The sequence below is a fragment of the Pelodiscus sinensis genome, chromosome 5 (genome assembly GCF_052426305.1).
Source record: "Pelodiscus sinensis isolate ZL-2025 chromosome 5, ASM5242630v1, whole genome shotgun sequence".
NCBI classification, from domain to species: domain Eukaryota; kingdom Metazoa; phylum Chordata; order Testudines; family Trionychidae; genus Pelodiscus; species Pelodiscus sinensis.
The window spans coordinates 62,698,724-62,723,703 of record NC_143056.1 but is presented as its reverse complement, the minus strand read 5'-3'; the positions used below and the strand labels follow the sequence as shown (position 1 = coordinate 62,723,703).

General features: G+C 44.4%; 1 protein-coding gene across 4 annotated transcripts in view; it reads left to right on the top strand.

Annotated features, from left to right (window-relative positions):
• RMDN3 (regulator of microtubule dynamics 3) overlaps nucleotides 1-24,980 on the top strand; it is an 86,557-nt gene that overhangs the window by 42,120 nt on the left and 19,457 nt on the right. For all 4 annotated transcript variants that reach the window (XM_075927105.2, XM_014576311.4, XM_006128672.5 and 1 more), the window contains one exon: nucleotides 23,938-24,013. In XM_075927105.2, coding sequence (XP_075783220.2) covers nucleotides 23,938-24,013 — 76 coding nt within the window. The remainder of the gene's footprint in view (nucleotides 1-23,937; nucleotides 24,014-24,980) is intronic.

Sequence of the window (24,980 nt, the reverse complement as noted above, 5' to 3'; positions counted from 1 at the left end):
CAACATAAAAGCATGTCCTCTGGGATGGAGGCCAAAGCACAAAGGGTATACGAATGTTTAGCTTATCTGTCACTTACATATCCTGCAGCGCCAGCTAAAAAAGTGCCATGTAACATCTGTTTTTTCTTTCAGGTGACATTGTAAAAAAGAAGCAGGCAGCATTATCTCCTGTAAATGTGAACACACTTTTTTTCTCTTAGCAATTGGCTGAACAGCAAGTAGGACTGACAGGACTTGAAAGTGCTAAAGTTTTACTTTGAGTGCAGTTATGCAACCAAAAAACCTACATTTGTAAGTTGCACTTTAATTATAAAGAGATTGCACTTCAGTATTTGTATGAGATGAACTGAAAATACTATTATCATTTTTCATTACTAATATTTGTAATAAAATGTAAAGTGAGCTCTGCACCCTTTAAAAAGAAGGCTGCTAATTGCTTTGCAAGTTGGACAGGGAGGAGAAAGCTTTGCGTGCTGTTCTCAGTTTAATCATAATAGCCAGTTTCTGGCCAATAGGAGCTGAGAAATTTTGTTGAAGGCAAGGGCAGTAAATGAATCATAGAATACTAGGACTGGAAGGGACCTCAAGAGGTCATCGAGTCCAGTCCCCTGCCCTCATGGCAGGACCAAATACTGTCTAGACCATCTCTGATAGACATTTATCTAACCTAGTCTTAAATATCTCCAGAGATGGAGATTCTACAACCTCCCTGGGTGACAATTTATTCCAGTGTTTGACTACCCTGACAGTTAGGAACTTTTTCCTAATGTCCAACCTAAACCTCCCTTGCTGCAGTTTAAGCCCATTGCTTCTTGTTCTATCCCCAGAGGCCAAGATGAACAAGTTTTCTCCCTCCTCCTTATGACACCCTTTTAGATATCTGAAAACTGCTATCTTGTCCCCCTTCAATCTTCTCTTTTCTAAACTAAACAAACCCAGTTCCTTCAGTCTTCCCTCATAGGTCATGTTCTCTAGACCTTTAATCATTCTCATTGCTCTTCTCTGGACCCTCTCCAATTTCTCCATCCTTCTTGAAATGCGGTGCCCAGAACTGGACACAATACTCCAGCTGAGGTCTAACCAGCGCAGAGTAGAGCGGTTAATGCATCCCAGAATCATGCACCTGTTAATGCATCCCAGAATCATGTTTGCTTTCTTTGCAACAGCATCACACTGCTGACTCATGTTCAGCTTGTGGTCCACTATAACCCCTAGATCCCTTTCTGCCGTACTCCTTCCCAGACAGTCACTTCCCATTCTGTATGTATGAAACTGATTGTTCCTTCCTAAGTGGAGCACTTTGCATTTATCTTTATTAAACTTCATCCGGTTTACCTCAGACCATTTCTCCAATTTGTCCAGATCATTTTGAATTATGACCCTATCCTCCAGAGCAGTCGCAACCCCTCCCAGCTTGGTATCATCTGCAAACTTAATAAGCGTACTTTCTATATCAATATCTAAATCGTTGATGAAGATATTGAACAGAGCCGGTCCCAACCCTCTTCACTTCCCTCCCTCCCTTCCTGTGCATTAGCAGCTGCCCAGCACACAGGCCAGAGTCTGCAGAGCTGCTGACTAGGAGCTGCTTAGGTAAGCAGCTCCCAGCCAGAGCTGCCGCTGGCACCTACCCCTTCTTCCCCCCAACTACCTGCCCCAGGTGACCACACAAGCCCTCTGTATCCCCTCTCCCCACCTCCTCCTGGTCACAACTCTCTCTCAGACTCTGCACCCCCTCCTACACCTTTCCCCCAGGCCAGAATCCTCTCCTGCACCCATAACACCTCCAAACCCCTGTCCCAGATTATAACCCCCTCATTCATCCAAACTCGCTCTCAGAACCCACATCTCCTTCTGTTCCTCAGTCTTCTATCCCAAGCTCCCTTCTACATCCCGCTCACTGTCCCAGACCCTTCATCCCTTCCACAGAAGTGCAGCCCTTGACCACTTATCAAAATCTTGGAGTGCCCCCCTCTATTAAAAATTATTGCCCACCCCTGCTCTAATGGAATCAGATGTTTGACACTTTCTGCACGTTTAACTACTTAATAAGCGAATATTGGTGAACCATCCCATTGCCTGTTAGTTTTAAACCATTTTTGCACTTGAGCTTTGGATATTTGACAGAGTGCGATGCTGCTTCTGAGCTAAAGATTGATGGATTAGTCTAATCATTCAGAGTTTTATTGTGCAAAAGTAAATGATCCAAAGAAGTGTCTGAGTAGGGTTGAACTTGGGAGATGGAATTAAATCTGATTAGCCACAGATTATCTGCATGCCCCTTCTAGTACTGTGCTTACACTCTCTCAGAAAAGTCAGTGCAAGTCACTTCCTCTTCTCTTCTTTCTGAAAGACCCAGATTAGGCCCCATAGATGCATAATATTTATTATGCATCTATGTGGTAACATGTTGCTTAATCTTTTGTCTCTAGTGCAGTATCCTGACCTCTTGTGCTTGAAGCAGTCTTGGCATGTGGTAGGTGCATGTGTTGTCAGTGCCCTCCCCTTCCAAGAACAGCATTATTAGAAAGGTGCACAGGCTTAAATTCTGTCTCTGTAGACTTGCCGTTTTGCTGAGTGGGGGCATGCATTTCTATGTCTTGCTTTTATTTCTTCAGAACAGCTGCAGAAAGGCAAGAGGGCAGCCGCAGAAAGGAAATAGCAGAACAGCATGTGGGAGGCATGGGATTTATGGGAAATGAATAATTACCTTTATTAGTAGAAAGACATAATTACACTTTGTCATGAATATATAACTGGGAATGTTCTCTTTCCAGCACCATCTGGGATGTGGGACAGTCGCAAGCTGTTTTAGTCGCTGCCTGTTTAATTACCCCTCTTGAGAAAAAGCTGCTTATTCACCTCATGTTCCCCCAACTTTTGATTTTTTTTATATGTATTGGGGAACACAACCTAATAACAAAGTATTGTATCCTAAGTCTTCCACTTACTCGCAGTTTAATATCTCTGCATTATGTAGGATCGCGGTTTCCAATATGCTAACCACTAGCCACGTGGCTATTTGGCTGGTTGAGTGATGCTAGTTCATTATAGCAGTAGCCTCTATAATGTCTACTGCTTCAGAACTGGTTGGATGCCATGATTCTAGGATATAGTTATGCTGTGTTCTTGTGTTGCTCTTACACCTTTTATTTTATTGTATGCTGCTATCTCACTACTGCACTTCACTGCAGCTCTCTCTTTTCTTCTAATTCTAGAGTGTGGTGGTAATAACCTTCCACAAAGTGGAATTGTTCTTTTTGGTGTGTTAAGAGTGTACTGTGGCAATGGTCTCTACAAAGAAGAGACCTATCTGACTACAATTGCAGAGAAGACAGTTTTCCTTGTTTTAGTCTCTTGCATTTACTGTGGTATTCGATAGTAGAATAGAATCATAGGAGCTAGCTGAAAATACTGAGGAAATGGCTGACTAACCCCACAGCTCTGTAGCATGCTTTTGTGGTTAGATGGCTTGGATAGCTATGGCAACATGATCACAAATGGCTTTTCAAGAATGATTAGAGAGAGGCTGTGTATCTGGGACCCTGTCTGGACTGGCCTCATGGCCAGAACCAAGTAGGAAGGGGAATCATTGCTAGGGATATAAATATTAGATTAACGTAATGTTTAACTGGTTAACTGACTAAGCAGGATCCTGGGCGGTACACCACTCTAGCTCAACTAGAGCAGCCATCAGCCTGCTGGGCTCCTGCTTCCAGCTCCCACATAGGGTAGGATGCTGGCTCCCGGCCACATGGAGCAGGCTGCCAGGGCCAGCTCCCTATCATGAGGGGCTGGCTCCTGGAACCAAAGCAGCCCTGCTTCGGAACTGGTTAACCGTTACCCAGTAAGCATCACTGGTTATCTGTTCACATCCCTAATCTTTACATGATTCCCTGGAGTGTTTGTCAAAGTAATGTAAAGCGACTATTGCTGCACTTAGATCTGGGTAGATCCCAACTGGCCTCTCCATATCGTGGAAACAGAACAGTGACCGTATCTCAGTGCTGCTGAACAGGATATTCAGTCAACCTGTGGAATTCTCTACCTCAGGATATCGTGAAGGCCAAAACTTTAACAGGGTTAAAAAAATAACTAGATAGATTCATGTAGGATAGGGCCATCAATGGCTATTAGCCAGGATGGGCAGGGATGGTGTCCCCACTTTTTGTTTGCCAGAAGCTGAGAATGAGTGACGGGAGGGATCACCTATTCTATTCATTCCCTCTGGGGCACCTGACATTGGCCACTGTTGGAGGACAGGATACTGAGTTAGACTGACCTTTGGTCTGACCTAGTGTGGTCGTTCTTCTGTTCTTATAGTCTCCGTTGCATAGCGTGGAATACATGGAGATGGGTAAGGCCTGGTCTTTTACATAATTCTGGACAAAATTTGTACCTGATATAAAGCCATTTGGGGCAAGAATCTGGCATTTTTACTGCTTTCATTGGCCTTCTCGTACATTTTGAAAAATTTTTCCTAGTACTTATCAGTGTAGACTGTACCATAATACAAAAGCTCTGAAACTAATATGTATATTTAACTACTCAACTGGTAATCTTGTAGCACCTTTTGCAAAGATGTTTCAGCCCATGGTTAAATGCATAATGGAAATTACACAAAAGGAGAAGAAAGAGAACAAGCACATAAGTAGGAAGTCTTTTTTAAATGAAAACCACAACCTGGGGCGTTGCATATTGGATAGGCATGTGCATTAAGCTGCTGAAACCCACATATACAAACGTAAAGAATTTAGAGAAAAACAAATGACTCTGTCCATTTCAATGTATCTGTGAGCAATTCTACGTGCACACCAGATTTAAGGATCAGAAAGAGAGGGAGTTGTATGTTTGCCTTGGCTTCAGCCTCAGTGTTAAAAGAAATATTGGAAGTACAACTAGAGGAGCAGGGGATTTCAGGGTCTACCTAGAGATAATGCTGCACCTGCAAAATCATCAGCCTTAATTTTCAAGAGGAGCAATGGTCGAATTGAATGAAGTGATATTTTCTGATTGCTGAGCGCGCTCAGTGCAAATGAAGTAATTTTTTGTTGCCTGCCTTTGAAATGTGATTATTCCATGTTAGTTATGAGAAGTGAAAATAGTCTTCTGGATTGAATGGGACTTTGAAACATAGTCTTTTTTTGAAAAAAAAAAACAGTTTGCTTAATGTAGCATCTTGAAAGTTCACAAGATCCACTTACATACATGTATTTAAACTCTTTAATGTTGCTTGGTATGTCTGGACTTTTTGTGATGGACATTTTTTTGTATTGCTGAAAAGTGAATAGCATTCTGGATACAACCCAGAAGCCAGTTCTAATTAAACAATCAGCAGGACCTTGCTGATTCACTATTCAGAGTACTGCATAGAATTCATGAATTTTGAGCTTAATCTATACTTATGTTGAATGCTCCCTTTTAATCTGTGGATTAAACAGAAGAGCATTAGAACATAAATCAGGAACCAAAGAAACTGGCCAGTAGAAACTGGCATAGAAGCAGCCTCAGGAGAATATTGCAGTATTTGGAGTGGAAGTGGGAGAGAACCATCCCTAGACTTTCTAGACCAGAAACACAGTGCACTTCACTCTGGAGCCACTAGCATCCATGAAGTGCTCCTGACCTTATCCCTGTGCCATGTGGGCTTGTGGAGAAAGAGATTCCAGGGGGGAACCGGGACTGCTCAGTCCTGGCTCCCGCCAGGTCCCAAACCTACTTCAATTTGTATCGACAACATGATTAGTTGATAAGGGGCCCCGCTGTTGCTCTGCAGTTTAAATGTAGTAGGAGCTGAGCATGAAGGCAGCCCGGTTCCTACTATATTTAAAATGCAGAGGTGAAGCAGGGGTAGATCCGACTCCCGCCAGGTCCCAGGACTGAGAAGTCCTGGCTCCCACCAGGTCTTGGACCACTGTGCCTCTGCCTCCCCTACTCCCCCCTCCACCCCTTCCAGGCGCAGAGACAGTGCTGGGGGAACCGGCTTTTAAGCCAGCTCCCCTTAGCACTACTCCTACATCTCCCCTCCCTCTTGCTGCCTTTGAACCGAGGCAGCAAGATGGGGGAGGGAAAGCGAGTAGTCAAGTAGTGGTCACTTACATCCCTAATATGGAGAACAGATGGCGGGGTTGCCATCACCAGGGGATATGTTTTGTGGTTAAGTGTTTACTTTGGGCACTGAAGGGGAAATCAGAGTGCTTAGTCACTTTTTAAAAAGTAAAGAATTCTATATAAACAAAAGAGCAATGATTGGTGTAAATAAATGTGAAATGGCTCAGAAAATAGATCCTATAATAAATAGTAGTTTTCTTTAGAAAGATTAAGTGAAATCTGAGTAACTTTAGGTGTGCTGATCAAGAATTCAAAGGAGAAGGCTTGTATTTTATTCTTACTTTATATATGAGAAAGGAATTGCCCAAACAAACATGCTAGCAAATCTAAATGATCAGGTGACCTCATCCTCTCTCCCCTTATTTCCCCTATAGTATGTAGCTCTCACTTGTTATATTTATCATTAGATCAGGGGTTCCCAAACTTTTTGACTCGGGGACCAGTGAATCCATTCACGAGCTTTTGGAGGACCGGTAACATTCATTTGCATATTCAATAAGCAATGAATATTAAAATATGTTGTTTCTGGTCCTACCAAAGCCCCCAGTGCCAGCAAAGCTTTTGATACAGTCACCCACAATATTCTTGCCAGCAAGTTAAGGGAATATGGATTGGATAAATGGACTGTAAGATGGATAGAAAGCTGGCTAGATCAAGGTTTCCCAAACTTTTTACTTTAGTTGGAACCCATTTTTTTTCAGTACTGTCTTTTGCAGCCCAAAAATATAAACGCATATTAAAAACAAATGAAAAATGAATAAATTTTCAGTGTTTCACTTGGCTGCATCCTCTACCCAGCTTGGGCCAGGGTTTGGGGGACCCGATGCAGATTGGGGGTAGGGTATCTGGCTAAGAGGGAGGGTGCAAGGAAGGGTAGGGTTGCCAGGTATCCGGTTTTGTACTGGACAGTCCAGTATTTGAAGGTTTTGTCTGGTACTTTCTAATTAGGTACGTTTTATTATAATTAGGTGTATTAGTCCGTAGCTGCCTGGCTGGTAGATGTGCTCACGCTGTCTGAGTGTGTCTACCTGCCAGGCAGTTCTCAACTACTTCGGGGAAGGTATGTGTGGGGCGGGGCAAAATGGAATCCCGGCCAGACTCACTCATCTGCCAGGGTCTGCATGTGCCCAGGTCAGTCCCACTCCCCCTGCTCCTCACCCCCCCTTTCTCTTCCTGATCTCCCTAGTCCAGCCCTCCTGCCTCCATCCAGCCCTGCTTCCAGTGGCCAGTTTCCCCCGCCACCCACCAATCTCCCCCGGTCAGCCCCGCTCTCCTGACCTCCCCCCGCTGCCCCGTCCAGACCTGCTTCCAGCAGCTGATTCTCCCGTCCTCCTCCTCCTGATCTCCCCCGGCCAGCTTCCCCCTCCCCCTGTGTAGACCTGGTTCCGCTGCCGGACATCCCCGCTGCCCCCAACCCTGCTTCTGCCACCCACCCACATGCCTGGATCTCCATGGGACAGCCCCACTCCCCCAGTCCTGCTTTCGCCGCCCGCATCTCTGCGGGACAGACCTGCCGCTCCCATCCCTGCTTTGGCTGCCCACCCACCTGCCCGGATCTCCACCAGAACAGCCCCACTGCCCCCAGTACTGCTTCCCGGTGGCCGGTTCCTCCTCCCAGCCTGCCCTGCTCTGCTCCCCTCCCGGCAGCCATACTGAGGCCCGGTATTTTTTTCCCGGTCTGCGGCCCATAGTTTGGGAAACGCTGCATTAGATTATAAACCCTTCCTTTAAGGAATGTCTGTCTGTGTTCTGCTTTGTATACTCTACGCATTGTGAATAAAGAATAGCAGTCCAGGGCAAGTTGGGAATAATTTTCTGATGGAAAATGCCCTTTTTTCAAAATTTAAATGCAACTTTGCCAAAAGAAGCCCTGGATGTTCCATCAGGAAAATCAAAATGCAGCTGCTCAACAGAAGGCTCTTAATCTCACTTTCTGCCTGTAAACAGATAGATAGCAAGCTGAAAAGGTTTTTATTTTGATCCTCCCAAAATGGATTTTTTTCTGGAAGTCTCTTATGTGAAAAAATTTTGGCATTTGACTTTGCATCTGTTTAATATGAAAATGTTAAAAATTAGGCATTTTAATAGGAACAGATTTTCATTTGCCAGCCATCTTTGTTCTAGACTCGAATAGTGAACCAGATATAAACTGCCATGCAGTGGCTTTGTTCTTTGTGATTATTATGTTCTTCCGTTTCATGGAACTAATGCACTACTCCTGGAATATGGGAACGAGTAGCATAGTAACCAGGAGTAAAATATTAAATCCATTCCTCCACTCACAAATTTCTACTCACATAAAAGTTGTTAGTTTTTTTTTTTTAAGGATAATACAACTATCCACTAATGCTCAGTGAAACCATGTTAATATCACTGACTTGCATTTCTGATGTCTCCTACCTGTGATCAAACTGGAGTATAGAAGTCTCTGATACTGATAGTCCAGTAGAAATTGAACCTCTCTGACCCATTCAAATTGCAAATTAACCCATGACGATGAATATTTAGTTATTTCATACACTGGTAATTTTTATAAAAAATATACTTTTTTCTCCCCCGCAGCTAATTTCTGACATTCCAAATATACATCAGCAGAGTAGTTGTTGGAGATTTATCCATGTGACTTTCACTAAACATAATGGGAGCTGCATGTTCCAATGGCTTCTCAGAAAGAGACTATGAAGGGACCAGTGATGAAAGGCAAGCAGATTTCTTCACACAAGTATATTGGAACGTGTGAAGTAGATAGTTCAGCACATGAACATTCATACAGGGTGATGATCAAATCATCTCACAGGAGAGAAAATCTATACGTACTAGAACTGGGACTTTGGGTAGCTATTGTTTGTAGGAGGAAAATTTATCAACTAAACTTTTTAATTCATGTTAGTAGCACTTGAGAGGGGCTTGTAATGCTACCATTTGAATCCAGCTTGCTAAATGCTATGGGCTGGTAGTTTTCTCATATGGTAGAGACTTGTGGAGAGAGAGCTACTGAAAGTTTAGGCTGTTTCCTGCCAGGTGAGGTTGGGAATTGCAGTTGCTTTCCTGCCCCTCAGCCACCATGCCAAGACTGATAATAGATTTCAGAGAGGCAGATGTGTTAGTCTATTTCAGCAAAAACAAGGGGGCCCTATTATACCTTAGAGACTATGTATTGGGGCATAAGCTTTTTGTTCATGCCAAGACTGATTCTTAGGGAGCCTGTTGTAAACAGATAGGGAATGGAGTCTGATGTTGATATGTGAAATCAGAAAATGCCAGTAAACTCCATAGTGAATTTAAATAAAATTACTAAACTGAAGCTTATTGGAGTAGTGATCAAGTTTCATATCGTATTGTGGGCTGTAACCAAATACCCTCCCTCCCCTGAAATCCAGGTTACTTAAGTTGGTAGCTCCTGAAGTTTCCCATTTCAGTTTGTCAAAGCTCTCCCTTTCCTCATGCCCAACAGAAATAGCTTTATGCCAATATGACTAGGAAAATGAAAGTGTTCGTTGAATACTAACCTACAACAAAACATTGCTCGGTGCAGTGTTTCTTTGCCTTACCAAATATCCATACCGAGGTGTTTATAGCTTCATTGTTCCTATCTTCTGAACTGAGAGACTTATGCTTTTAAGCAGTATTTCTCCACAGCAAGCCTTTAATGCAGTGGTTCCCAAACTTTTCAGCATCACGCCTTTTTTTTGATTTTTGAGAAACCCTCAGACGTGCTCTTCTCTCCACCCCCCCCCCCCACACACACACACACAAAATTGGTAGCAAAAGTTGTTGAGCAAAAAAAGGAACTGACTCGGGCCTAAAAACACAAATAACAGCAAAACTTGTTTCCCCCCCTCCCCTCCCAAAAAAAAAGTTGCCCTTTTAAGGCAGCCATTTAGAAGCCTGCCCGGGACCCTCCATCCTCCTCCTGCCCTGGACAGCCCAAGCTGCATGTGTTCCAGTGGATGCCCGAGCCAGGAAAAACAGATAATACCGGACATTTCACATGGTATTTTCTGAATTTTTTTTACCAGACTGACCAGGCTCTTTCTTGGGGAAGGGGGCTAGGTTGCTTTGCACCCCCCACTGGAATTTCTTCACACCTCCTAGTTTGGGAACCTATGCTTTAATGTATCCTAAGAATAATTGTTCTTCCTCTTCATGGGATTTTTTGGAGATTGTTGCTTTAATCTTTGTAACTCATGATCAAATGAAGCATTTTCCTGATTTCTGCTTTGTCCAGATGGGATCCTTTTGGAAAGGAGTAGGCTTTGCTTATACACAGCAAGCTTCCACTGCTCATGCCTGAGGGGGAGGTTCATTCTCAGGTCATTTTGAATGAATGCTTTGATTGAGTAAACTTGGTGGCTCCATCAACATGAAGATGAAAAGCTTGCTTTTTGACACTCTCTAGACCTTGGTCTGCACTGAATGTTCAATGGGGAAAAATACAGTGTTGTGTTTGTTCTTTAAAAATTAAAAGCCCTTTTATAAAGAATAATTAATGCTTTCATACGTATGCTGAAAAATATTTCAGTCAAAAGTTAGGATTTTATGGGCTGGGTATATTGGTAAGCATGAAAGGTTTACATACTTATTGTTAGTAAATGTCACTTTCACCATATGCAACAAACCTATGCCAAAATATGTCAATCAAAATGTACAGATAGACAAAGCAAGAAAAAATACTGCTTGAGACCTTTCTAAAGTTTGAAGTAAGGTTATTTGTATATATTGAAATGGAATGTTGACACTTCCCCCTCCTCCAATTTAATGCAACTGTGCAAATTCAAATACCAAATAAAGATTAAAAATAAGTACCTGTATATCTATTTAAATTGTAAATATTAATTCAAGTCTAATTGAGCTAAAATAAATGTTCTATTTTTATGTTGGTAAGAGATTCACTGTGTTAAGTGCATGATAAGGTTATTGAAGGGATGGTATGATGAGATTTGCCTATAAGGACATGCTGCCCACTGGCAAGGGCCGGTAGCAAACATCTCCAGCTGCTGGGGATATGACACGAGATAGGGTTGTGAGTTACAGGCAGTCCCCGAGTTACGTGGATCCGACTTATGTTGGATCCGCAGTTACGAATGGGGATTTTCTCGCCCCGGAGGACTGGAGCGGCAGGACGCCTGGTCCCGCCGCCCGCCTCCTCCAGGGCGAGAGAAGCTGCTTCCCGTCTCCCTGGTCTGCTGGGGGAGCCAGCAGACCAGGGAGACGGAGAGCAAAGCGGCGGAGGACCCGGGCCGGACCCGTGGCGCTGATCTGGAAATGCCGCGGGTCCGGCCCGGGTCTTCCGCCGCTTTGCTCAGCATCTCCCTGGTGTGCAGACCAGGGAGATGCTGAGCAAAGCGGCGGAGGACCCGGGGCCGGACCCACGGCGCTTCCAGCTGATCTGGCAGCGCCGCGGGTCCGGCCCGGGTCCTCCACGGCTTTGCTCCGCGTCTCCCTGGTCTTCTGGGGGGGGACGCAGCTAGTGCCCCCCCCCCCCCCCAGCAGACCAGAGAGACGTGGAGCAAAGCCCGGGGCCTGTGGTAGAGCAGGTGGGGCGCTGCCCGTTGGTCCCGCAGCACCGCTCCTTGGCGCTACTGGACCAACCCGGCAGCACCCCAGCTGCTCTGCCCCAGGCGTCCTGATTCAGCCGCTGCTGATCAGTTTCAGCAGTGGCTGAATCAGGACGCCTGGGGCAGAGCAGCTGGGGTGCTGCTGGGTTGGTCCAGTAGCGCCGAGGAGCAGCCGCGCTACTGGACCAACCCAGCAGCACCCGAGCTGCTTTGCCCCAGGCGTCCCCAAGTCAGCCGCTGCTGAAACTGACCAGTGGCTGACTACAGGAAGCCCCTGCCCCGGGCTTCCTGGAATCAGCTGCTGATCAGTTTCAGCAGCAGCTGACTTGGGGACGCCTGGGGTTCTTAAGTTGAATCTGTATGTAAGTCGGAACCGGTGTCCAGATTCAGCCGCTGTTGAAACAGATCCAACTTAAGAACAAACCTACAGTCCCTATCTTGTACGTAACCCGGGACTGCCTGTAATACAGAGAATTCTTTCCTAGTTATTTGGCTGGTGGGTCTCCCCTTATACGCTCAGTGTCTAAATGAGCTCCAAATTTGGGGTTGAAGGGATTTCCCCTGGGTCAGATTGCTAGAGAACTTGAGGTTTTTTTGCATCCTCCTGAGGCCTGGGTCACTTGCAAGTTTAAACAAGTGTAAATGGTGTATTCTGTATAAATTGAAATCTTGCAACCATCGTTTAAAGATGTCAGTAACTCAGCCAGAGATTAGGGGTCTATTACGAGTGAGTGGGTGAAGTTCTATGGCCTACAATGTGATGTGCAAGAGATCAGACTAGATTGGGGTAGGCAATGAGCAACTCACAGGCTGGGCACACAGTTCACCAAGGTTAGCCTCTGGCAGCCTGCCAAATGTTTTATTTACCTGCATGTCTGCAGGTACAGCGCCTTGTGGTTTCCATTGGCCATGAATCACTGTTTCTGGCCAGTAGGAGCTGCAGGAAATGCCGGGGACTCGGACACCATTTCCCACAACTCCCATTGGTCGGGAACAGTGATTCATGGCCAACAGGAGCTGAGAACAGCCGTACCTGCAGACGCATTGGTAAATAGCATGTCTGGCAGCCTACTGGGGCCAGCCCTTATGAACTGCATAGAGGCTGCTTATTGCTCACCCCAGACTAGATGATCATGATGGTTTCTTCTGACCTCAAGGGTCAAAGACTTTAAGCTATTTCCCTACAACAGATGTGCAAGTCTGCAGAATAGCCTTTTGGTAGTATGTCTGCACAAGTGAATGGAAACTGACTAAATAAGAAAGCAAAAGTTACTATTCAGTACCCAACCTAAATGACATCGTAAATTCATGTGTGAAAATGCTGACCCAACTCCCAGAATAAGTTGCAACCAAGGTGATGGATGAATTCTTTGTTGACCAACTACTGCTGTTCATTTTCACAATTGGAAAACCTTTTATGTTGCTATAGGAAGCATCTAAGCTTGCTATAGTGTCGTAGCTTTGCTTCTTGTAGCACCCGTAATACTGACGTCTCCTATTGGTATGACTGTGTTCACTCTTGTGGTTGTGGTGTGATTGTCACCAGGCGATCTAATTGAATAGCAATAGCAGTACAGAGAGAGAATAGACGAGGCTTTGGCTCTGTCTAGACAGAGGTGCGGTGGGTCATTTTTTAAACAGGTTGGTCAACACATTTTAATATAATTTAAAACATCAGTTTGTGCTTGGTTTTGTAGTTAACTCGAGGCTCTCCCTAGGGCTGATCACGACCAATAACCATTTAAAAAGTGGTAGCACTTGGTTTTAAGTAGTACTTCAGAGCTTGTTAGTTTGTGTTGCAGGAGTGGAGGAATGGTGGGCTTATGTGTGGGTTTTTTTTAAATGTAGACGGTCTTTACAATTTCAGCTGGATAATTTCTTCACTTAATGAACTGTTAAAAGGCTGTTTATAAATAGGTAAAATATAACTTGGAATAGTAATTAATAGGAGGGAGGGATAGCTCAGTGGTTTGAGCATTGGCTTGCTAAACCCAGGGTTGAGAGTTCAATCCTTGAGGGTGCCATTTAGGGATCTGGGGCAAATCTTTCAGGGATGGTACTTGGTCCTGCTGTGAGGGCAGGGGACTGGATTCGATGACCTCTCAAGGTTCCTTCCAGATCTATGAGATGGTATATCTCCATATATAACTTGTCCAAGAAACAGGTTAACACCCCTGCTTTTACAGAAGTGTAGTATGATTTTTCTTAATGACCAAGGGTCAGAACTTTTTATTCAAAAGCCAACACCTTTGGCACCCATCATGCTAGTTACGATATTTAATCAGAGGAACTCGTCTCACACTCAACTGTCAACACCATGTTTTAAAAAACACCTGGGTGTTCATTTTCTGTACAAGAGCTGATCTGTTTGCCTCACTTGTGTGAACTGAAGGGATCACTGCACAAGGTGGTATGGCTGCAGGTCCTATTATGATAGCGTGGTCGTGCCTGGTGAAATGAGATGTCATGGGAGAACAGAGCCACAGCTGTTTGGTTTTCACAGTAATGCTTTCTTCAGTGATCTGACACACAGGTATTTCTTGTGGTGGTCGTAGGGTGAAATGGGCCTAGAGAATTGGCCATGGTGGCGGGATGTATGTTAGAATATTAAGTTTGTATAAAACTTACTCTTTTTAATTGAAATAATACCTCAGTATAAAACTGTTTGAGCTGCAAACAGCTCTTCAGTTATTGTAATGTGACTCCTTATTCCAGGTTGTAAAGCTGTTGTTCCAGTCACCCTCTTACATGTTGTTTTACTACAGTTGTGGCTGCTCTCTTGACTCATGATTTGATGGATGAGAAGCAGACTTGCTTTTTTAAAATCTACAGCCATGGAACACACCAATTGTTCTGAACAGAAATCCTTCCAGTGGAGATGAAGTACATGTGTTAGTATGTGAAACTATTATTCCTGGAGAAAGTCTTCAAATAAGCTGAGGACTACTGGACAATCATGCATGCAGTCTGGTTAAATTTTGATTCCTTTTTATAGGGCTATCAAGATGTATAAAAGATCCTGGATGCTCTTCTTCAGCCTCTGGAAGTGATGTTCCGTCTAATTTTTTCCATCCATTTGCAGGACAAATTTTATGTGCGCCACCAATAGAAACCATGCTAGCGGTTGTAGGTGCTCTGCTAATCAGCTGGGCAGCACCTGAATCTCTACTGGGTGACAGTCAGCTCAAGTGCTTATCTTACAGGGAACACTGTTGAGGAGAAGTTCCCAGTTGTCTTATCTCTACGTGCCTTTGCCCCACCATGTGTTCAGGCTCTGTTCTAATTTACATTTTCTCATGATGCCTTATAGGTACGGTGACCATATGCCCCTTTTTTTCTGGACCAGTCCCGGATTTAAGGCCTCTGTCCCAGTGTCCCGATAAAGGCGGGAAATGTCCCGGAAAACCTGTTGGGATCCAGCTACAAATGGCATCGCCATTTCCCCCCCTTTTTGGGACACCCTCACAGACACCGAGTGCTAGTGCAGCACAGCAGCAACTCCCCGCCTCCACCCAGCATGTAAGCGGCACCCTTGCTGCTTTGTGCGGGCACCCAGGGCCGCTGCCAGTGGCGTGCAGTATCCAGAGCACCAAGCTCCCATGCAGCATGCGCCGCCGTCCGGCATGTCTTCTCTCCCCCTCCTCCCCGTGGCCCTTCCCTGCCAGCCCACCCAGGCAGCCGCCGCCACTGCTGAAGCGGGAGGGGGATAAACCTGGCATGTCGCTCCTGGGAGCTGCTGCCAGAGTCCCAGCAGAGACCACGCAGAGCCCAGCTGGAGCACTGCAGAGCGGGGTATGTTCAAGCTCTGCTGGTGCGCTCTCTGCACGGCCCTTTCTCCCTCTGCCCCTTCCCACCCCACTGGGGGAGTGGCAGTGCATGGACCTGCTTACACAGCCATGCTCTGTATGGCGGATCTGGGAGGGAAGGGGGTTCTCTCTCTCTCAGCCTCCCCCTTCTCCTCCTCCCCCCATGCTTTTGCTAATGGGAGCTAAAGCTGGTGCGGGGGCTTCAGGAAAATTAGCACCGCACGGCCGAGCTCCAGGCCCGGCAAGTGGTCCTGCCCTGGAAGCAGCTGGGGCCAGGGCTGCGGGGACTTCTGGGACCGGATTACAGACTCCAGCCCTGCAAACTGGAAGACAGAAGGTGGGGGAGGGGAAGGGGGAAGAGGGGTAGGAGAGGAAGGGGCTTGTGCTGAGGGGAGGGGGCAGGGCAGGAGAAGAAAGGAGAAGGCACCAAGGGACAGGGTGGAGGAGAGACAAATGCCAGGGGGCCAAGTGCAGACAATGAGAAAAAGGGCAGGAGGGGAGGTGTCAGTGGGAGTAGGGAGGGGACAGGGTGATGCTGGGACAGGAGAGGGGAAGGGCATTGCAGGCAAGAGGGGGCAAGGGGAGGTGCTGGGAGAAGGGTCGAGAGGAGGGGTGGACATGAGGAAAGGCGGGGATGGACCAAGTCATGTGTGAGGGCACAGAGGAGCATGAGGGGAACTGGGGTAGAGAGTGGTGAGGGGGTGGGCATCAGGGAAAAAGAGGGCAAGGGGGCCAGGGTCAGTGAGGGACGGTGGAGGCACCAGGAGGGTGCAGGGGTAAGGGAAGGTGCAGGTGCCAGTGGATTCTGGGGGTGAAGCAGAAGGGCAGACACCTGCAGGGGAGGGACCAGAACCAGAACCAGAGGAGAGGGAGGTGTTAGGAGAGGGGATGAGGAGGGGTAGCTCACATGATCAGAGTGGGGCTACTGAAGGAGTGGGCACAGGGGGGAGAGAGAGGCTGATGCAGGGGGCAGGTCCCAGGAGGGCTGAGGAGAGTGAGAAGGGCAGGAGTCAGGACAGCAGAGGGGGGTGAAGGGTTGAGGGACAGCGGGCACCAGGGGAGCTGATGGAGTAAGGTGAGGAGACATGGCAGCAGAGGAAAAAGGGAGAGGTTTATAAGATACTTATTAATAACTTGGGTGCCACAGTGGCACATCCAGACAAGCCACATGAACTCAGTACTGGTGCACAACACAACATTCATTCTGCTCATGGGAGGAAACTCTTAGAGGGAACGCTTCCCCCAGCCTCTCCGCCCCTCCCCCCTACCTTCCCCCAAGTTAACGTGACACACATTGGGATAATGCAATTGCAGGTTAGTTGCATGAGGAGGGTTTGGTGGGGGTGAAACTCATCCCTATTGGTAGGAGGATGGTGGGAAAAGTTCTTTGAGGTGGTCACATGACACCTTTTACTTCTGGTCATATGTCCATCTTGACCCCGAGAGTGTTCCCTCCAGAGGCATGGCTAATGGGGGTCAGGGGCGTGGCTAATGTGTCCCTAATACTGGTTCCGAAAATATTGTCACCATACTTATAGGTTGAGGAAGGCTAAGAATAGCCAGAACATGCATGCTCACCGCTCAAATTTCCTACTTTGCAACGCTGGGGAGCTCCAGAGGCCATTCTCTGCTATAGGCAGAGAGCTTCCTTTTTTATTGGAAGGGGGCTCCACGTAGGCAGTTATTTACTTTTCATGCTGTCTCTTTTGGAGAATAATGACTGGTGCATTGTGCTTAGGTCCAATGTTGTACCTTGAATGCAAAGAATAAAGGCCAGTCACGGTATCTCTTGGATCCAGATCTCAGTGATATACATGTCTGTTTCCCTACAGATTTTGATTGGTCTTATTTCCTCAACTGTTCAAGGCTATAAGAGTTTTTGTATAAAATGACAGCTCAGCTCATGGAGCAGTGATGTGGGATCTGAAATAATATTGTTTAGTGATATAACCATAGTCCTTTCCCTGCTGGGAGCAAGCACAGAGATAGGTGAGAGAGAGATTCAGCTCGAAAAGTCTCTTATTTACAAAAAGGAAAACTCTTGCAGAGCTGAAGGGATAGCTGCTCCATATTCTATTTTTCACCACACACTTGGCTGATTCATTTTCCTCCCTTTGGCAATTCCCAGTGGTGTTGAGGAGCGTGTGAGCTTCCACAAAGTTGGCAGTGCTTCAGAACCTATAATTCTTTCCTCCTTGTTTTACCTGGCTAATATAGCAACTTGTGAGAGAATGAAAGCGAGTGTTCTCTTTAAATGGAAACAGACCAGCACTCACCACTAATTACTAGCTGTTCAAAATTCTTCTTGTAACCAGTTCTCAGTAGTCCTGGGAACTCACAGTGCAGTCTCCCAAGTGTGGTAGGATTTACTGGCGGTCATGCTGAGTAATAGAATACTTCTCTAGGGTTTCTTTCTTTGTTAATGTCTGGCTTCGGGGCATGTACAGACAGGCTGAAAGCATTTTTTATTTAAAGATCCATGTGAGTTCAAGTGGGGTTTATATGGCTGGTTGTTAATGTTATAAAACTGCATTTTAAATCACAATTTTCAACCCCACTGTAATTATCCTAATTGGCAGCTTCTCATAACAATGATGTAGGGTTTATCTGTCCCTATTGAATTTCCTATCCGCTTGCCATTTTACAATCTTCACTCTCAAACAGTTGTAGTGTTGCCACTGCTCTTCCCTCCTAAGGAGAATTATTGTAGCTCCTCTTAAAATTTGAGGGATTAAAAGAACACCCATCTCACTTTCATTTCCCAAAGCTACAGCCCTGCTTTAAATGTACCCTGAACCCCATCAGCCTGGGAAATGGCAGGAATTAAAAAAATGTTTAGGGACGATTTATTATAAAAACTTTGCACTTCTAAATTACTATACTACTGTGAGACGAATATAATCCTGCTTATTCTTCCATTGCTGTATTGACTTGTGCAATAACAGGAATAAAAATATTTGCTAATGAGTCTTAAAGGTACACAAAGCCATTCTTTTTGTTCAAATAACTAAAAGAAAAGCTTCCACATTGTTTTAACGGTCACCTATCTGAATCTGACTTCAAGCCTCTCCTGGCAAAATAAAATGACGTATTCTGTTCCACTTTATCACTTTGATTAGAAATAGTCTCCTTTCCCCCAATTTATTTTTTTACATTTACTGTGCGTCCTACGCCGAAAGGAACCACCAACACACGGTGGCCATTTCAAAGGCCTACCAATGGAAGAAGATGAGGGGGATTGTTTGTGTTGGCATGACCCACTAAATGCTACTCTGGAGGTGCTGGTCTGTGGAGATCTGTGTATTTACATATTATCAGCCCCTGGGGCAAAAGTCCTACTTAAATTGGAGTCAGCCAGAGTGCAGTGTTGGAAATGAGGTATTAAGGCAGCCATGTGATCTGAATTCTGGAACTTGAGTAAGAAGGGGAGATCTATATGTCTCCTGCCTGTGGTATCAGCCACTCTTTATCCACAGTTCATTTCTCGGCAAATTGAGAATTTGTTATTGTGCTTAGACTCCTATGGGAACTTGTGGTTTGACCCAGGTCAACAGCTTAATGAACGGTTCTGTTTAATAATTACTGCAAGTGGCATATTGCAAAGTTTCAGGAACTGCTTAGATATGTCTGAAATGGGGGACTTTCTAATTCATACTGTATTTCAGATATTACCTAATGGTTACAAGAGATGAAAATCCCCTGTTCTAACTCTTTAGTTTTTAGTTTCTTATCACTCTGTCATTCCTCTTACAGTTCTATGGGGCCTCTCAAAGTGCATTCCAAGGTACTTTGCAAAATGAATTAAAGTGAACAGCTCACATATTGAAGAGTAAGCCAACTTAAACACGAGAGAGAGATGAAAGCAGAAACCATATTGGCATTGCTACTGACTGAAAAGGGGAATTCCAGTCCTGAAGGCACAGTGAAAAGACTTTGAAATAGTCTTACAGATAGTTAAAATCTCCAACAGCCTGGCACCTTATATAGGAGACTTCCTTATAAAGCTAAGATAGACAATATCCAAGCCAAATTTGGCCTTTAATACTGAGACCATAGTCAAGAGCTAGTTGACATAATCACTATTGTAGCAACACAGTTCACAGGTTTTTCTTAGGTCAAGTGAATCATAAGATTCAAAGGGACCTTGAGAAGTCATCTAGTCCAGTCCCCTGAATTGTACTGAAAACACCTGGTAAAGCAGGTTTACTCAACTTTGGAAGCCCCGGGTACACAATGGAAGCCACAATAGTACAATAACACATGCTGAGGACTGCAACTTTAAGGGTGGTTGCCTATATATGCAAATAGCTTCTTTCACACGGACAGGCATGAAGACAAAAATTAAGCCTTAAGCTGCAGTGCTGGACCCAGAAGTGGCCAGTGTGAGCCAGTCAGCACCTCTCAGGCTCTATCCACAGGGCTAGGAAGCCATCACTTCCCACAATGCCCCAGTGCTCCCAGCACTTCCTCCCAGTGGGCTAGAAACGCCAACACCCTGTACCCGTGTAGTCCAGCCAGCCCATCTGCTTGCATCTTTCAACGCTCACCCTGCCCGGGAGACACCTTGCTGTTGTGGAGCGTGTTCCCAGTGGAGGCCATGTTCAAATGATCCTGCCCATGGGCCACGTGTTAAGCCCCACGTAAACCCAAACCGCACCACTGGCCACAAACAAATGAGCTGCAGGCTGCATGCAGCCCACGAGCCATGTGTTAAGTAGTCCTATGGTTCAGGTAATAACACTAGCAGCTGAATACAGGACAGGTTGAAATTTTGTGCAGTTGTCTAGCAGAGTCCACACAAGGCTCTAATTGGACTGAGATAGTGATCAAACGTGGTGCAGGTGGGTGTTTTGAAGTGATCATCTTGTTCAAAATGTCAGCTTTCACTTCAAGAAGAAATTCTTAATTTCTGTGTCTCAGGTAGCCATATTAGTCTGTAACTTTAAAAACAATGAGAAGTCCTGTGGGACCTTAGACTAACAAATATATAGGATCGTGAACTTTCGTGGGTAAGACCCATTTAATCAAAACTGATTAAGAGGGTTTTACGCACGAAAGCTCACAAGCCTGTATATTTGTTAGTCTCTAAGGTGCCACAGGACTACTTGTTAGCTTCCATGGTTGCTAATAAAATCTCTAAAATCTGACCTCAGTATAGTCAGTGCAGTGGCACCTGCCCAAGTTTGCAGAGAACCTGAACCAATTTCTGAGAAGGATGAGTTTCCCCATCTCATCTCAGGGGATTGTGCACTCAAATGCCCAATGATGATTTAAATGTCAAACATTAACTCTTTGACTATCTTCATCAAAACATATGAGGAGGAGGACAGCCATACGATGAAGATCTGAACGGTCTGTTTTGGTGCCATGAATGGGTGGCACTAGGGGCAGTACACCTGCGTCTACACAGCAAAATTATTTCACAATAACAGCCGTTATTCCGAAATAACTATACAAGCGTCTACACAGCAATTCTGTTGTTTTGAAATAACGGATGGCTTATTCTGACTTCTGTAAACCTCATTCTACAAAGAATAATACCTATTTTGAAATAAGGTGTGTGTAGACACTTCACTTCTGCTATTTCGAAATAGCCCCTCACCTGGACCATTCTAAGTTATTCCTTCTGGGGCTCTAAATCGAGATAGCACATCTACATTAGGGAAGCCTGCCTTGGACTAATTTTGAGGCTTCCTTGCAGTATAGACGTTCTATTTCAAAATAAGCTATTTCGGAATAATTTATTCCAAAATAACTGTGCAGTTTAAACATAGCCTACCACAGTTTTTCTTCCTCATTATGACCCATGAAGTCAAAAGGACAGAGGAGATCAATAGAACCCAGTGTGTCAGGATCCCAGTAAGGTCAGTCAAAGCCAAGGATTAGTGCAGGGGGGAAAAAACAGTGGCTGGAAGTAGCAGAGGAATTTGTAATACGGGCCAAGCCAGGGTTGATACCAATGATCAGAGTCAGGAGGCAAAGTCCAAACCAAGCTGAGATCAAGACAAGAGTTCAAGAGCAAGGAGTGGAAACGGTCATGATAACCACAGAAGATCCACACTGTTGCCTGGCCACCTCCTGAAATACGGTTGGGTTTGAGCAAGGAGCCACAGAGTTGCTGTCTGTCAAGCCCTTGAGATGGAACTTTCTGTGGTCTATGCTCACAGCCATCATAGGAACTGGAGGGCAAACTGATTACTGCTGCCACTGGGTAGCAGCCTGGAGATGTCAGCTGTCTCATCGCTCTACAGGTTTAGGTTCTAGACCAACATGGCATCCAGTTCCCTGACCTCCCAAAACTCCATGAAGGAGTATGGTCTGTTCTTGTAGTGGTTATAAAGCCAAATGGCTTCCCCTGGTTTTAGTAGCTGTTGTTCTCCCTCTTCTAGAAGCTATCTTCAGGCTCAGGCTAACATGCCTGCAGTTATGCAACTTAGTCAAATTTCTGAGCTTTTCTCCACATCCACTAGAGCTAGAATTTTTTTGTTTATTTTTAAGGGGAAAAAACAACTCTGATTCTGATACCCATGGCATGTGCCTCTTGTTCCTAAACCATAATGCATTCCTGAACAGGGTTGGGTTATATGCCACTGAATGGGAGGCAAATCCAAGGAGCCCAGCAGAATATGCGCAGCCATATTTTGTACATTTGTGAGTGGCATCTCCATTGGCCGAGTGTGGCAGATGGCTGCTACTACTTATCCAATTCGAACCAGGAATCCATCCAATAAGTCATTAGTCTGCTGATGTCTGGAGTTAACAATGGAAATCAGAACATTAGTACTGGACCAATATTCAAAAAAGGTATCGGAGTATGGACACATGTTAATTTTAACTTCTACATTGATCATTATCAAGTACAAAGTATAAAATTGGATCATGCAACTTGAGCTATTAAAATGGCTGCCAGTGAAGTTATAATCTTGTTTCCATGTCTTTTGTTTGTTTTTTAAGTGGAATCTAAAATTACTAGATTTTTAATGGAGCATAAACTTAATGGCTTAATGTCATCTATTAGCTACTGAGTTTGGATCATTGAAAATGCTTGCTGTTTTTGTTGTTTTCCAGGTTTGGAGGTGATCTTGGGGTGAGGGAGATGGGAAAACTTAAACAATACATTTGTACTCAAAATAGGATTCCATATCTCCTCAAGCAAGTGCCACATCTTTACTAGTGCATAAAGAAAGACCTCCATCTAATAATGCATTAATGTTGCTGTTTATTCTTCAGTGCCCCAGTGTCAGTGTTTTGACACTGTTTACTTGACAAGGGAAGAGGGAGAATGTTGTAAAATTATCTGCTTAAATGAAGCACACGAGATCTTTTATAGGGGAAAAGGCAGTATGCCGCATTTATTGAGAATATAACAGTTGCATATGCTTTTCAACCACCCACACCCACACCCACACCCTCTCCCTCTCCTGCCAGACGATGTTTTAGTTACCAGTATCAGTCTAGTGGCCAGCTAGATTGAACACAGAGGGAGAGCAGGGCTTTTGTCGGTCGATTGATCCGATGCTCTTCTGGAGTTAGTGTCGAGACAAACCTAAAGTTCCATAGCAAAGCACCCTGCTTTTATAATCCTTTTCTCTTTTGAAATCAATGGATTCCACTCTGTCAGCCTGTGACCAGAATGTTATCTTGTTGATGTCAATCGTTCCCGAACCTATCTTGAAGGCTCATCCTGTCCTGGATTTAATCAGTTGTTCTCAGGGGTGCCCGCCCTTCACCTTTAGAGCCGTCAATTCTTGACTGTGGGTACGCACTGATGGTTTTTCTTACGCCAATATGTTTCTTCGCAGTCTGTCTTTTACATATTGTCTTCACCCCACATTCTCCCCCTTCTCTCTTGACCATCTGGCTCCAAGGATGACCTTCACACCGTATCTCATTCATACAAACAATCTTATACAGAGTTACAAACAGCACAGTAAATTACCTTACCAAATTTTGTAATTAAAACAATTCACACTGAAGGCTCGGGCCTTCAACACTCCTCTAATCTTATTGACATAGACACAATACGAGATCCCGTCTCTTTACTTACTAAGCTTTAAATATATATATTTTTTACTAAAGGGCTTAATTTAAATGTAATAATATGTTACCTTACATTGCTACATTATTAAACCTAAAAATACAAATATAAAAAGGATAAAACTTTCAATCCTAACAAAATAAATATGCTATTCTTTCTTGCATAGAGGAAAAAATGTTGTGTGGTGATTGAGAAGGGGACTCAAGTCAGAACTTCTGAGATTTAGTCACTGTTCTATTGAGTTCGCACACCTGGGACAAGTCACTGCTTCTCTCATGCCTTTATTTTTGAACCGGGAAAACGTGTTAACTGATGTTTGGAAAGCCTTTGAAGATCTTTGGAAGTAAGCTGCACATGGAAGTGTAAACCATCATTGGGAATTGTAACAATGTGACTTCTTACAGTGAGTTTGTTTTCTATATAGGTATGCTATTCTTTGTGGCCAGTTAGCAGAACATGAAAGTATTCAGAAGCGTATTCAAGCTGGCTATGTTTTTAAGGTGAGTAAAAAGCAGTTGCTTCATGGGTGTGAGTTCTTCATTGCTTGTTTCTAGAGTGGAAAGCAAGAAATACTGGTTTAGAATTATGTGCTAAAAATGATAAGAATCCAATGAAGGGATTCAAAAGGTAAGGTGGCCTGAATTGTGGAAGAAAATGACAATAGTCTAGTCTCAGAGTTGGTCTGTGTGAAATGAGTGAGTTGTGCCAGTCCAGTTCTTACTCTGCAAAATCTCCATACTGCCACCACTTTGTGAAGAAGTTAAGGATTGAATGGGTATGGAAAAAGGAATATCCTTTCACTTTTACTAGCAGCCCCTTTGTCAAGGCTAAGAGATGTTGGCAGACTGGAGGAAGCCTGCATTGCTGATGCCTGTGATGGTAGATGATACTTAACTTCAGTTTTGAAGGGTGTGAACTGCATTTTTTACATTGTCTATATTTACTTAAAATTAGGACTGTCAATCACAGTTAACTTGTGATTAACTCAGAAATTAGTCATGATTACTCGCAGTATTAATCACACTGCTAAATAATAGGAAATGTGTTATATATTTTAGATGCTTTTCTACATTTTCAGTTATAATACAGAATATAAAGTGTACGGTGCTTACTATATATTATAATTACAAATAACTGAGCTGTAAAAATGATAAACAGAATTTTTCAATTTCTCATATGTACTATAGTGCAATCTCTTTAATATGCAACTTACAAATATAGATTGTTGCTTAACTGCATTCAAAACCAAAACAATGTAAAATGGGAGAAAAGCCTGTTTGACAATCTTTGGGTTAAGTTTAGAGATGGGAGCCACAAAGGTGATGTGGTGGTGGGTGTCTGCTATAGACCACCATATCAGGTGGATGAGGCAAATGAAGTTTTCTTCAGACAACTAACAGAAGCTTCCATATGACAGGCCCTGGTTCTCATAGGGGACTTGATTGTCTGTGTACTGCTGTATTGGTC